Below are 14,863 nucleotides of genomic sequence, written 5' to 3'. Positions count from 1 at the left end.
CGTGAAGCTGTGGTTTACAGTGAATTTATAACAGCTAAGGGGGTTTTAGTCACTCCGCTTCGCGTCGTACCTAACAACACCCCTTAGCTGTTATAAATTCACTGTAAACCACGGCTTCTTGGGGTTTATTGCTTTATCAAATATGATGCTTACTGTCACAGGTCATGCTTGGTTAGGTCACAGTGGTTAACCGTATTAAAGACAACGACTGATTAAATCACTGGTGTTAGCAGGAGACACAAATACAGACCACAGACTGCTGAGTGGGAGTATCGGACCGAGCGATGACTTCTGAACACCACTGACTGATCAGATCGAAAGCATTGAGGTTCCACTCCAGACACGCTGCACTGGACTGAACAGAACCAGCCAAACCCAGACACCCGGCCAGCAGAGAGAACTCCTCCTCCACCTGTGACCACAGACAGCGGCAGTCTGTCAACTATGTGAAAATCCGTCTTCATTTAGACAGCAGATGAAATGTGTGTTAGTGTGTGTGTACCAGGCAGCCGGGTAAGCTGTCTCCATACAGGTGGTGCTGCAGTAAACAGGACAGTCTCAGGAAGGGCAGACAGAAGTGCTGTAGGCTGAACTCAATGGACTGAGGAGACCACACACTGGAGCTCAACTACAGAGAGAAGACACCATTAATAACAGCTCATTCCCTGCTGATAAAGCCGCTTCCTCAGAGATCAGAACAAGCTTCAGGCTCAAATAACAGTGAGCTCCATATTCCTCTAGAATAGAGAATGACTCTTCTTTGGCTGGCTGTCATAAAACTTTAGGAATTTTATATAAAAACCATTATGAAATTCGAAGTTATTTGAAAAGAAATGGATACTTTTATTCAGCAAGATTGCATTTATTTGATCAAAAGTAACGGCACTTTTACATTGTTACAAAAATATGTTTAGAATAAATGATGTTCTTTTCAATCTAAAAAATAAATAAATATGGAGTAAAAGAGAGGAGTAATGGCTGCTGAAAATTCAGCTTCGCCATCACAAGAATATATTACATTTTAGTATATATTCAAACAGAAAACAGTTATTTTGTATTGTAATAATATTTCATAATATAACTGTTTTTACTGTATTTTTGATCAAATAAATGCAGCCTTGGCAAGAAAAACAGACAATAAAATAAATCTTACTGACCCCAAACTTTTGAACAATAGTGAACACACATACATAGTCCTTGCACATAAACATAACCGATTTAATGATTTTACATTTGTAAAGTGTAAAGTTCCAAGTACCAATTTAGTTTTATTGTAATGTATCCTGATTTGAGATGCAAAAAAAAAAAAAGATCTGACTAGAAAAAGACTAGTCTAGGAAAGTGAAAAGATGTGTTTCATGACATGTTTGCAAGGCAAGCTCAACAATGGGTCCCTTGGATAAGTGTCTTTTCTTCATATATATAAAAAAAAAAAAAAAAACCCACTGTTGTTGCACTACATATTCTCATTATAACTGCTAATGAAGTCAATGACATGAGCATCATTTTTTTTCTCCAGTAAATGTACTTTGTAAGATTAATCAAAGGCAAATCAAATTATCAGCATGTTTTGTTAGGTCAACTCATCATTGCAATGCATATAAATGAATTAATAATTGCAAAACTAGAAAAAGACTCCTATATAACGGTGTGATAAAACTGTTCTGTTGTGCTGTGACTCACCACGAATGTTTCCTCAGAGTTGGTGTCATACACATCTTTGGCCTTCGTCAGCTCAGAGATCACATGACCCAGGAGCGACTCCCATGATTTGTCAGAGTTTGGCGTGTTCTGCGAGTGAAATTGCATGAATGAAAAAAAAACAATGTTTTAAATTACTCTCCCATCAGACTGAAATTAGGGCTGCACGATTATGACAAAAATCATAATTGTCGATTATTCCCTTGAAATTGTAATTGCGATTATTAATTACGATTATCACAATTTACATTGAATGATGTTTATACCATTGTTTGATGCAACTGCATGCCGTATTTTTATATGAAAATAAACAAGCTGAAAACACTAACTGAAAAACCTTTAGTGCTTTCCCTAACTGGAATCACTGTTATTGTACCAACTGGACTGAATTTCAAATCCTAGTGAGCATGACTACCTAGACACCATTGTTGGCCATCACAGATGAAACTGAGCATTTGAATTTAAACAACATTTTTTTTAAACATCTGAATGCACCTATAATGCTGTCTAGGAAGGCAGCTTGCTAAGTTTTGAAACACATTCCATGTGTTATTTTAAATGTCGGCAAATTGCAAAAGCAATGGAAATTTCAGGCAGAGAGAGGGATGTCGTGTGACTCTATAATGTGGAATTAAAGCAGTCTGACTGATGACATGATGAAACTCTTCACATTACTCCATTTATTTCCCACAAAGCCTCAAAAAGAGTCATTTAATGGAGTGCAGAACCATTGCTAATGATCTCTTCTGTGCTAGTGAAAACCTCGGAGTGAGATTTATCTGAAGGATTTCCTCACTCTGGGTTATCTGAACATTATTACGATCACCCCCTTAAACAAACAGCACTGAGGGCCAATAACACATTCCTTCTCTTAATAAAATTAGCTTATCCTCAAGGGTTTTAATGTGCAATTTAATCATCATAAAATGGATAGTTCCAGCTTTGAAGTCTGACTGGATGAGCCACATTGAGCCTTTGAATAATAAACAATACAAATATACACACCAATGACCAAACATCAACTGGATCTACATTAAGGCGCCAATTGTGAACCAATTTATATTGTTGTTCCACAAAGCAGAACTTCAAGAAACTATTCTAACACACATCCTTTGCTATAACTGGCTGAAGTAAGTCTGAGAAAGTTTTTTGATCGGTAATTTGCGGCACCTTCTTGGCAGTTGCAGTGTTGCTCCAGGCGAGTCTCTCCTCACGACTGAATCTGATGGACAGAGCGGCCAGAGCCTGTGTGTACTGCAGACTGTACAGCACCTTCACCACACACGTAAAGTGCTCTGCACACAAACACACACAGCATGGCTATCATATGATATCATGGTTAACACCAGATGTAGTAGCCTATGTTTACATTTAGTCATTTAGCAGATGCTTTTACCCAAAGCGACTTACAAATGAGGACAACAGAAGCAATCAAAATCAACAAAAGGGCAATAATATGCAAGTGCTATGACAAGTCTCGGGTTAGCCTAACGCATATATACTAGGGTTGTGACGGTGAGGAAATTTTCCCGCCGGTTAATAGACGTGTGACAACACCGGTAATAACGGTATCACCGCGGGGGCGGGGGCATTCCCTCTTTTCCTCACTTTCCTTCCTTTTAAATAGCTTGTAAAAGCAGCGTGCGCATTTTGATCTGAACCCATGACCTTGCGGTTGCATTGGCTCTACAGTTCAAGCAGTAGGAATAGTATTATCATTTTTTATACCAATGTTTGGAAGTTCTTTGTGTAACTTTATGAACTTAATGTTTTTAACCTACACCACAATCTAATTTATCTGCAAGAGCTGTACTTTGTTTAATATAAAGTCTTGTGCAATCTCAGCCAAAGCAGACAGCACATTTAATGTTTGACAGATACTGAAATATATCCTGTAAGTCATACCCTTGTGTACATTTTACCAACAATATACTACTGCTCAAAAGTTTGGGGTCTGTAAATGTTTTTTCATGTTTTTGAAAAGTCTAACCAGGGCTACATTTATTTGATCAAAAATACAGTAAAACAGCAATACTGTGAAACTTTATTGGCATTCAGAATAGCTGTTTTCTATTCAAATATATTTTAAATTGCATTAATATTAAAATATTTTAAAATGTAATTTATTTCTGAGATTCAAAGCTGAATTTTCAGCATCACTACTCTAGTCTTCAGTGTCACATGATCCTTCAGAAATCATTGAAACATAAGAACAGTACTTGAAATCGAAATCTTTTGTAAAATTATAAATGTCTTTGCCACTTATAATCAATGTATTGCACCCCTGATCAAAAGTATTAATTTAAAATAGTGTACATTCAAAATGCATTGCTCAATATATTTGCAGTGCATACACACGCACGCACACACACACACACACACACACACAAGCACACACGCATGCACTACAAAACAAAAGACGTGAAAATTAAATGTGACCTAAGGCCTTGAAACAGTAGAATATTTTTAATGGATTATTTATCACAAATCATCACCTGCTATATATATACAGCAGGTTCTTAAGCTTTTACTTTGGCCTCCCCAAATGTAAAAATGTTGGTTATATCCTTGAATAAAAGCACCAATAACAAGATGCACAGAGAGACACTCACTCAAAGAGCTCTATAGACCCCAGAGCTTTCAAGAGAATCACAGGTCTTTTGTTAGGACACAAAAATCAATTACGTGACTGTGTACAGAAAAAGGACATCTGATTTTTTTTGGAGAGGGTAATTAGCACTTGTGTGCATGTAGCAGGTGTTAGGCCCGGTTGTGTGATGAGAAAGACACACACACACACACACACACACACAATGACACTCCATTAACATTCCTCACCAGAGACAATGACACCTTTGTGAAAGCACTAATCTATTCTCTAACACATGCAGAACTCGTTTCTGTTCTAATACAAGCTTTATTGTCTTGAGTCTTCAGAATGATGGACTCGAATCGATCCCATGCTCACAATGACAAAACACTCTATTCTTATTTGAGTGCCAATCAATGACCAGTGATCAACCAAATGACAGTCATGGCCCATCTAAAGACTAAACTCATGTGAAGGGAAAGAGGAAGATTTTTTTGTTGTTGCTGTAAATGGCACATATAGTGGATCATGGTGATTTCCCCTCATGTGTTTTCTGTTGGTTGGCCCTGTGCCTCATGGCAGATTTTTTTCAAGAAGTTCTCATGGACTTTACCATGATTTAAGTCCAATTCAACCAAAGTAATTACCTTGATTTAAGTCGGGGGTTTTCAAACTGTGGGTCGCAGAGTGGGACAAGGTAGGTTGTACAAAGTCACTTGGCTGCAGCTAAATTTGCGTTTCAATGACACACACACACACTCACACTCACACAGTTCAGTCTAGGACTGCACGATATACCAACATTAATTACTAATTGCAATATTCTATTAATATAAGTACACGAGTTGTAATAACAGTGAGTGAGGGTCTCAGAGCGACGCCGTTATTAAAGGGCTCGATCGGTCCGCTTTATTAATGAGAAGAAACTCGCTCACTTCACTGCGCTGTATTCTGCATGAGATTGCATACACCGGAAAATTCAAATGTTACGAAACTGTTTCAGGTATGTCTATTCATTTCTATCGTCTGTTTGAACTCGGTGCTGTTTTAGTTCCTTCATTTGCATTTGGCTACCAAACAATAAGGAAACGGGGTGAGCGGGGCACAGACACGGGGTTAATTGTAACACTACAAGATTTAAACATTTCCACACGCTAGCATAACAAAATGTACAAAATTATGTATTATTTCCTTGCCATATCATCTCTATATAGAGAAAAAATGTGCCAAAGTTCAAAAATCTTTTGACGATATTGCTGAACATTTATTTAACCATTGCAAAATTAAATTTCTGACTGAAGTAAATTTGTCACCTCGGTTTTTAGTGTTTATTTAAAATGAGACGCATTGTGTTTATTATTTTTTTTACAATCATTTCACAATTATTTTGTGGAATGGCAAAGTTTGGGAACCCCTGATTTAAGAAATTCTCAATCAAAATCTTTACCATGATGCAATTTTCAATCACGATGCAAGTCATTTTTAACCAAAATCTTTATCACAACATAAATCCTTTTCAACAAATATCTTAACCACAAGTTAATTAATTGCAGTAATTCTCTACCACAGTAAGGAGCAACATCACAATACAGTAATTCAGCCTGAAAATTAGAGACATTACTAATTGAAATTAAAGCCACAGCCTGTTTCTCAACATTGTTACTGAAGTGACTGACTTTGACAACTGGCTATTTCTCATTTAAGACATCCTGCATTCTTGTATTTAGCAATTACTGAATTACTTGTAAACTTCAAATTGTTTCATTCAATTGTCTAAAAATCTGAGCAGCTCAATCTGAGAATTTTGGCTATTGTGTTTTGCTGTGAAAAGGTTGTACTTCAAATTGAAACTGACATGATGGAAGAAAAACCTTTTATTATAGAGTTTATCTACAGGTCAGGGGAATGATTGATTGGTTTGGATTTAATTTTTACTTTTTCTAAATCACATTTTTATCATTAACAATATATCTGCTATTAAAACATGAATAGTATTTGTGATATGTATGCGTGTGTTACCTCTGCGTAAAGGCTGAGGCATGGTAAGGATGAAGATGATGAGGAGGGACGGGACGTCTCTGAAGAGCATGGGCACCTCAGGACGTTCATCATCACAGTACCTGCACAAAACACACACACAATTATACCACAATACAACACTCAGTGCTTCAGAAACACAGAAAACATGACCGCCACCAAAAAAAAAAAAAGCAGACTTAAAACACAAAAACATCATCTACAGTACACACAGCATTTTTTAACTTGGATGCATGATGCACGTGATCTACAGACAACACTTTCACGTCTATCTTGCCCATGAAACCGCACAAATTAAATCATGTAAGAAAAGGACTATTTCCTGTGGGTGAATATTCACAAGGCTTCAAGTTCTTTCAATAGAGTTTCACTGTAAATGTGCAGTAGGTGGACAGGTTACATAAACACAAGACTGCAATTAAAATGCAAAAAGAAAATATTATTCTAAAAATATTCGAGTGTGTGGGACAAACTGCTGTCCATTAGAGCAGAATTCACCAACACTCAAACACACAGCACACTTTCTTAACATTTCAAAAGTTATAAGTAAACTATTCTGACATTTTCTGATTTGCCAATTTAATGGATTATATTTACAGTTCATTTGATTCACTGTATCTGTGGTTACTTACACTTGAGGACACTTTATACATCCACCTAAAAACACCAGCTGACTAAAAGACATTGAGCAAAAAGCTTGTGCAGCATTTGAATGCAGATGATACTTCAAAACACTGCATCCAGAATAAAGCAATGACATCCCAACATATAAAGAACGACTTTACTGTCCAAATTCTACCTCTCAGATAAGAAAAACACATTGTCTTTTGTGCTTGATAAGTGATTACAGGCAGTGGTTTTATTCAAATGGATGTATTAATAGCTCGGCTAAAGTGCCTGAGGGGTCCAGTCACAGAGTTTTCCTTCAAAAGCCTCTAACAAGGTATTTATAGGCACAGCTGCCTCCCCTCTGAACAGTCCTAAGAGACGCACAGGTGAAAACCCTGTCTTACAGCCCCAGCGCAGGAGAAATGAGGCCATTTAAGCAGCCCGAGAGTGTTAAGTGCCTTTTAAACAGGAGACGTGGTGAGCGGTAACCTCCACACAGCCATAAACCCTCAAAATAAAGCGCCGCACTCATGAAATGTAGTGCTGCACACCATAATTTGCCAGATGCAGCAGTTATTGGTATCTATGGAAACCCCATTTGCGCAAGTCTCTCTCCCTCTCAAAAAGATGCAGCAGCAGAGACACAGCATAAAAAGCAAGTGAAAGCAGAACCTTCTGCCTTCTGTTTTTTATTCATTTTTTTCTTTTAAATAAAATACCAAATACAACAAAACACTTTTGTGCATGTGTATCTTTGAATGTTGAAATGTCAACATGTTTTTTAGACTGATTTGAATATAATTTGATTTACATAGTTTATATATATATATATATATATATGGGATGCGTCTAAAGACGATGATCTTGTATCGACGATAGCCAGAGATAGTCAAAAATCACCACTGTGTCGTATCGAACCGAACCGTGAATTTTGTGAACCGTTACACCCCTATTATATATATATATATATAATTTAAAATGTATTTTAAAATGTAATTTATTACTGTGATCAAAGCTGTATTTTCAGCATCATTATTGCAGTCTTCAGTGTCACATGATCTACAGAAATCATTCTAATATGCTGATTTGCTGCTCAAGAAACATTTCTGATTATTATCAATGTTGAAAACATTAAAAAACATTCTTTAAAAAAAAAAAAAAAAAAGAATTCCTTCATTGTGGGAGTAGGAAGTTCTTTTGCCAACAATTTAATTTCCATAATTACAGTAACGTCTCTGATCGCTGGATCTCTGTTGAGGATTATGAGTAGTGCAATTTATCATTTTATAAAGCATCTCAGTTGAGGAAATGTGATTGTGTGTGTGTACTCACTCAGTGTCTCTGCTGTGCGTGCTCTGTGTGAGTCTGGTCCAGGGGTTGTACGCTGAATCTATGCTGTAGAGACGCATGTGCATGGCCAGCACATGAAACAGCTGATCTGAAACACACAGAGAACACACACACACACACACACCAGTGTTAGAGTGTGTAACATGATGAATGGAGTTTGCGTAGAGCCTCCAGGCGTGTAGGAGGATGTGACAGATATCAGACCACATGAAAACCTGTCCTTTTACACACTGATCAACGCCTTTAACGTTTGCTGTGGATCACTGCTGCCCCCTGCCTGCAGCTCACAAACCCACCGGACACCAGCAGGGGCTTCTGGAGCAAAGCCTGATGAACCTGCAGCTTTACCTCAGCAGACAGATTACAACAGAGGAACAATGACAGACCTTGTGCTATTTCTGCAGTATAGATATACACCACAGTTTAAAGTCTTGGGGTCTGTATAGTTTAGTAAATAACGGAATTCATTTATTTGATAAAAAAAAAAAAAAAGTGAAATATTACAAATTAAAACAGCTATTTTCTATGTGAATATATTGTAGAATGTAATTTATTGCTGTGATCAAAGCTGTGTTTTCAGCATCATTACTCCAGTCTTCAGTGTCACACGATCTTTCAGAAATCAGTCTAATATGATGATTTGCTGCTCAGTAAACATTTCTGATTATTATTCATTTTAGTGCAGGTGTGCTGCTCAACATTTTTATGAAAAACAAGTCATACTGGTGAATATCTTTAATGTCACTTTTGATCAATTTAATCTAAGCATTAAAAAAAATACATATGGAGGTGCATCTCAGAAATTAGAATATCGTGAAAAAGTTCACTTTTTTGTAGCTTAATTCAAAAAGTGAAACTTTCATATATTCTAGATTCATTACATGAAAAGTAAAACATTTCAAAAGTTTTGTTTTGTTTTAATTTTGATGATTAGAGCTTACAGCTCATGAAAGTCAAAAATAGATTCTCTATGGGGTTCAGGTCAGGCATGTTGGCTGGCCAATCAAGCACAGTAATATCATGGTCAGCAAAGCACTTGGAAGTGGTTTTGACACTGTGGGCAGGTGCTAAAGTCCTGCAGGAAAAGGAAATCAGTATCTCCATAAAGCTTGTCAGCAGATGGAAGCATAAAGTGCTCCAAAATCTCCTGGTAGACGGCTGCATTGACTTTGGACTTGATGAAACACAATGGAGCAACACCAGCAGACGTCACAGCACCCCAAATCATCACTGACCTCGGAAACTTCACACTGGACTTCAAGCAGCTTGGATTCTGTGCCTCTCCAGTCTTCCTCAAGACTTCACACCTTGATTTCCAAATGAAATGCAAAGTTTACTTTCATCTGGACCACTGAGCAACAGTCCAGTTCCAGAGGCTAATTCAATTATTCTTTCAGCTATGCTTGACTTGACCTTTAATTTCCAAAGCCACACATTTCAACTTCATATCTAATCTGTTCAAAAATCTTTTGAATCATCAAAATTGGATAAACATGCTAAAGAGTCCATTTTGAGACGACAACATGACACTACTGATTGAATTACACACACAAAACATATACTGTATGCTGTATATTATGCAGTATGTAGCAATCAGAATTTTACTTTTCTATTCCCAACATGCCTAAGAGATCCTAGAGCCAGACTTATGACCACACACTAAATCACACTAATTAACCTGCAGTACTTCTGTGAGCAGTACAGTGTAATGTAGATGAACTGTGTGTGACTGCAACGTCATGTGACTTACACGGCAAAATATCAAACAGCATTGTATTTCTAATGTCATTTTACATTATTTCAGCCTTTAAAATGTCTAATTTCATCTCCTCTGAATGCAATACAAGAAGTGACATCTCTCACAGACTTGTGTGCCTTTACAGGCTCTGTGGATTCTTATTGCAGCAGAGAGGATGCCATTATTACCAGAAGCAAAACACCAGCCACATACCAGATGCTGGCTCATCTACAGACTCATGGACAGAGCAATAGCACCACCTATAGATAACTAAGACTGCATACAATTATTCCTTCAGTAAGCAGTTGTTGCTCTTCTCATATTTTGATTTAAAATGCTGTGAATGGTCAATTAAATGTGACATTTTCAACAAAATCCTTCACAGAAACAGCAATGCGAGGGCATGTGAGAAGAACGTTTAGACAGAAGAGCACTTTTGCACTTATGTCTGCACTATTGTTTGAGGTGTTGGTCCATTTACACAAGTCAAAAGGTGCCTTTAGCGGTTTCATTGCACCTTAATATTTTTTACAGTGTCTCACACCATGAGCAATGCGTGTCAACTTCAAAATACACTTGCTTGTGGTCAGTAAGATTTTATTAAAGAAATTAACACTTATTCAGCAAGGATGCATTCAATTGATCAATAGTGACAGTAAAGAGTTGCATAATGTTGATTTCAAACAAATGCTGTTATTTTAAAAGTTTTATTCATCAATAATCCTGAAAAAAAATTATCACTGTTTTCACAAACATATTACACAACGCAACTGTTTTCAACATTGATAATAACCAGAAATGTTTCTTGAGCAGCAAATCAGCATATTAGAATTATTTCTGAAGAATAAGGTGTCAGCTGTTTGACTGGCCAAAGTCAATGTCATCCCATCTACACTAACATCCAGAGAAATAATTAACTTCAAACTACACTCAAATTCTCCTAAATACAACCGAATTGCTCTAACTACAGGATATCTGCTGGCAAATCTGACATTCTGGAAGGCAACTATATTTTACCAGCCACTTACATTTGAACAAATCACTGAATTAAATTAAACTGTGTCATGTAAAGTGATACAGCATAACAATTTTGAAAAACACCAAAATCATATCAAAACAAACAAAACCAAACCAAACAAAAACAAACCAAACCAAACAAATCAAAACACCAAAAAAACAAGACAAAAAAACAGAAACAAAACCAAACAAAACAAAAAACAATGGCATCCTAGCAACCACTCTGGTGGCAAGTGGCACACACTTTCTCTTTCTTTGTCCATACTTTCTATTTTCTTGTTCCCTTGCTGATCTGATCTCTAATGTACTGAGACTGAGTAAATCTGGCCCTCTCTGTGGATGTGTGTTTAATGTAGCTCAGAAAATGGCTGCATTGCTGAAGTGTGAAATCTCTTCAGCAACGCTTGAGCGTGGGGATTTTTTCATAAGAGCTCCAAGACTGCACACACACTCATTCATACAGAGCCAGTGTTTGGATGCGTGTTGATTGACTGGTCTGGACTGCAAAAATGCACCAACATCAGTCTCGACCTTCTCCCAGTGTCCATCAGCATCATCCACAATGCATCATCCCAGAAGAATGGCATTCTTGAACAATTTGAACAGTCGCCTCACACTTGAATCATGGACAGTAGTCCCCTTGCCACATAGACAACTGAGGTTCAGGTCCTCGACAGTGAAATTTCATTTCTGGTGGTGTGGTGTAGTAGTTAAGGTTCAGTGCTATGGCCTTAAGGGGATTCAAGCTTGCAGTTACCAGCAATGAACTCATTGTGTCCTTGAACACTGAATTGAAGACAATGAACTTCAAATTACTACAGAGACCGAAACCGTAGTAAGTTCAAGACTACTGGTTGATTAAAGGGTTAGTTCACCCAAAAATGGAAATTAGCCCATAAATTACTCACCCTCAAGGAATCTTAGGTGTATATGACTTACTTCTTTCAGATGAATCCAGTCGGAGTTATATTAAAAATGGTCTTTGATCTTTCAAGCTGTTTAATGGCAGTCAGCGGGTGTTGCAGTGCTTCAGTCCAAAAGAAGTGAAATAAAAAGCGCCCATCCATAAAAAAAAGTGTCTCTCACGGCTCCGGGGGGTGAACAAAGGCCTCCTGTAGCGAATCGATGCGCTTTTGTAAGAAAAATATCCATATTCAAGACGTAATAATCACTTTAATGTGCTGACAGGAGCAAAGGAAGCAAAGTTTCCTTACTTTAGCAAAGGAAAACCAGTCTCCTCTTGGCTTATATCGAAATCCTCCAACATTCTTCTTTACAAATCCTCGTTTTGTACTTCTAATAAGTGACCATTGTTTTGTTTTGATCTCTCTGCTGCGCTTCCGCGTTCGTCACTTCTGAGCGGCGCATGCGCAACGCCGACATCCTACATCATCCGTCCGGAACTACTTCCATGTACAATAGTGAGCGCAAGCTAGATTAAATTGATTATTACATTTTAAATATGGATATTTTTCTTACAAAAACGCATCGATTCGCTACAGGAGGCCTTTGTTCACCCCCCGGAGCCGTGTGAGACACTTTTTATTATGGGTGGGCGCTTTTTATTTAACTTCTTTTGGACTGATGCATGCAACACCCGCTGACTGCCATTAAACAGCTTGAAAGATCAAAGACAATTTTTTATATAACTCCGACTGGATTCGTCTGAAAGAAGAAAGTCATATACACCTAGGATGCCTTGAGGGTGAGTAATTTATGGGCTAATTTTCATTTTTGGGTGAACTAGCCCTTTAATATTAGGGGTGCTCCAATTGATCGGCTACCGATCGCTATCGGCCGATAATCGCTTTGGGATGTTTGATCGGCGGTCTCTATAAAAGTGGATCTCATAAACCGATCTCAAGCTGATGACGCGCCTCAGTCTCTGTCCGGCGCAGGTGAAATAATTATAATGCTGAAGGTGAGGTACAGTTCATATTTCTTAATTAAATAACATATAAAGTCATTTGAAAACTTACTGCGAGACAATTTCACAAACAGCGTGAGTGAATCACAGCGCACGCTCTCTCTCTCTCAAAATGCACAAATGGCTTCAAATCCATATTTTTGACTGACTGTATTTTATTATAATAATGAACAGGCTGCATTGTCAAGGTAGCAAAGCGGTGCCGGCGTAATCACTTGAATTTGTTCCTTCTAACAGTGGAAGCAACTACTCCTTTTAAAGGTGCGTGATGTGATATGAAGACCATGTGAATCCTCATGTTCTGTTGTTTGCTGCTTTTTGCGCATGTAAAATTAATCCCCGGGAAACAAATATGTTAGTATTTTTAACCGGTCACAGACACTTATCCTTTCTAATTGAATTCAATTCTAATTTTAAATAATCTTGTCGGTTAACGAACGTTGGTTGTCGGTTAGGAAAAATAACCGAAATGAACATTCCCTACCTTGAATAAACATCTAAAAATCTTGATTGGATCATCACTATAAATAATTCTACATGATAAAAAGAAGGCATTAAAAAGATCAGTATCGGTGATCGTATCGGCAGATACTGCTTTCTGTGATCAGTGATCGGCCTCAAAAATCCTGATCGGACCACCCCTAATTAATATGGCTGATGTGATATATAAAGAGCAGTTTGGTTGTAATTTGGCTATAAAATGAATGTGTTTTGCTGTAATCAAATGAATAAATTTACTCCATTCTAGTTCTGTCAAGCGATTAATCGCATCCAAAATAAAAGTTTGTGTTTACATAATATGTGTGTGTGTGTACGGTGTATATTTATTATGTACATATAAAGGCACACACATACTGTATATATTTTGAAAATATTTACATGTGTATATTTATATTCATATAATTAATATTATATATAAATATATTTCATATATAAACAATTTTTCTTAAAGAGCAGGTCATATGGGTTTTCGAAAAATATCTCTTTTGCAGTTTGTAAGGTAGCTATCCTTCAATGTAAACAGTCTGCAAAGTTGTTAATCAAAAAAGTGCATGATAAATAAAGATATTGTCTCTCAAAAGAAAGAGTCGACTCAGAATCGCCTTAACGAGTCCTTATATTTTCGAATCTTCTGCCTGTTACCGATCTATGTCACTGGGTAATACATTAGAATAATCCCCGCCTGCCCATGAAATACGTACACTCTTTGTGTCGAGAAGATGCTGTTTTCCACGATACCACAGCAATACAATTCGAACCTTTTGTTGTGCTCATCATTTTACCGAGGACTGCTTCTCTAATATTGCCTTTTATCTTCGTTGGCTTCTAATCTTCTTTATTTAGACCAACAAGCGTCTCCGAACCACAACCTGTAAGTACGATTGATACGTTATGTGTCAATTTTCAATTGAGTGCTCAAAATATCAATTTTTTTTGTGCTAATGTTATGTAGTTATAGGGTTAATGTAGAGAGTAAAAGACCCGGTAGAGAGAGACTAGTTAGTTAGGCTGGTGCGCATGTGATACAGCTGTTCTGATTTATAATTAAAAGTTAAGACGGAGTGTCTTTTGCCTGTCGTTCTTCAGACATTACAGTAGACATGTTTTGGTTTTCAAACTGTATTGTACACTCGGCTAACGTATCCACCATTATTGTTTTGTTAAGTATTTAAAGTTTAGCAGCTAAACTTTAGCTGTGGGCACGATTAGCTTGCATAAGTGTTAAACAAAGGGAGGGGTTTACAGACATTTCGCTCAGAACTGAATCGAACGAACCGTTTCGAAATCTTGGACAAATTACTCTTTAGGACACTTTAAAAAAACATATGACCTGCTCTTTAAATATATACATGCATGTGTGTGTATTTATATATACATAATAAATATACACAAC

At 37.2% G+C, this 14,863-nt stretch overlaps 1 protein-coding gene across 1 annotated transcript in view; it reads right to left on the bottom strand.

The window, feature by feature from the left end:
* The window catches only part of LOC107742961 (E3 ubiquitin-protein ligase UBR3-like), a 69,632-nt gene that overhangs the window by 3,158 nt on the left and 51,611 nt on the right, over window positions 1-14,863 (bottom strand). The window contains exons 31-37 of the mRNA XM_016556050.1: window positions 8,584-8,635; window positions 8,270-8,507; window positions 6,311-6,411; window positions 2,872-2,996; window positions 1,684-1,791; window positions 503-628; window positions 251-412 (exon numbers count right to left, since the gene is read on the bottom strand). Of these exons, the coding sequence (XP_016411536.1) occupies window positions 251-412; window positions 503-628; window positions 1,684-1,791; window positions 2,872-2,996; window positions 6,311-6,411; window positions 8,270-8,507; window positions 8,584-8,635 (912 nt within the window). The remainder of the gene's footprint in view (window positions 1-250; window positions 413-502; window positions 629-1,683; window positions 1,792-2,871; window positions 2,997-6,310; window positions 6,412-8,269; window positions 8,508-8,583; window positions 8,636-14,863) is intronic.

This window comes from Sinocyclocheilus rhinocerous, unplaced genomic scaffold (genome assembly GCF_001515625.1).
Source record: "Sinocyclocheilus rhinocerous isolate Xijiao unplaced genomic scaffold, SAMN03320098_v1.1 scaffold45, whole genome shotgun sequence".
Taxonomy (NCBI): Eukaryota; Metazoa; Chordata; class Actinopteri; order Cypriniformes; family Cyprinidae; genus Sinocyclocheilus; species Sinocyclocheilus rhinocerous.
This window is presented reverse-complemented; position numbering and strand designations above follow the sequence as displayed.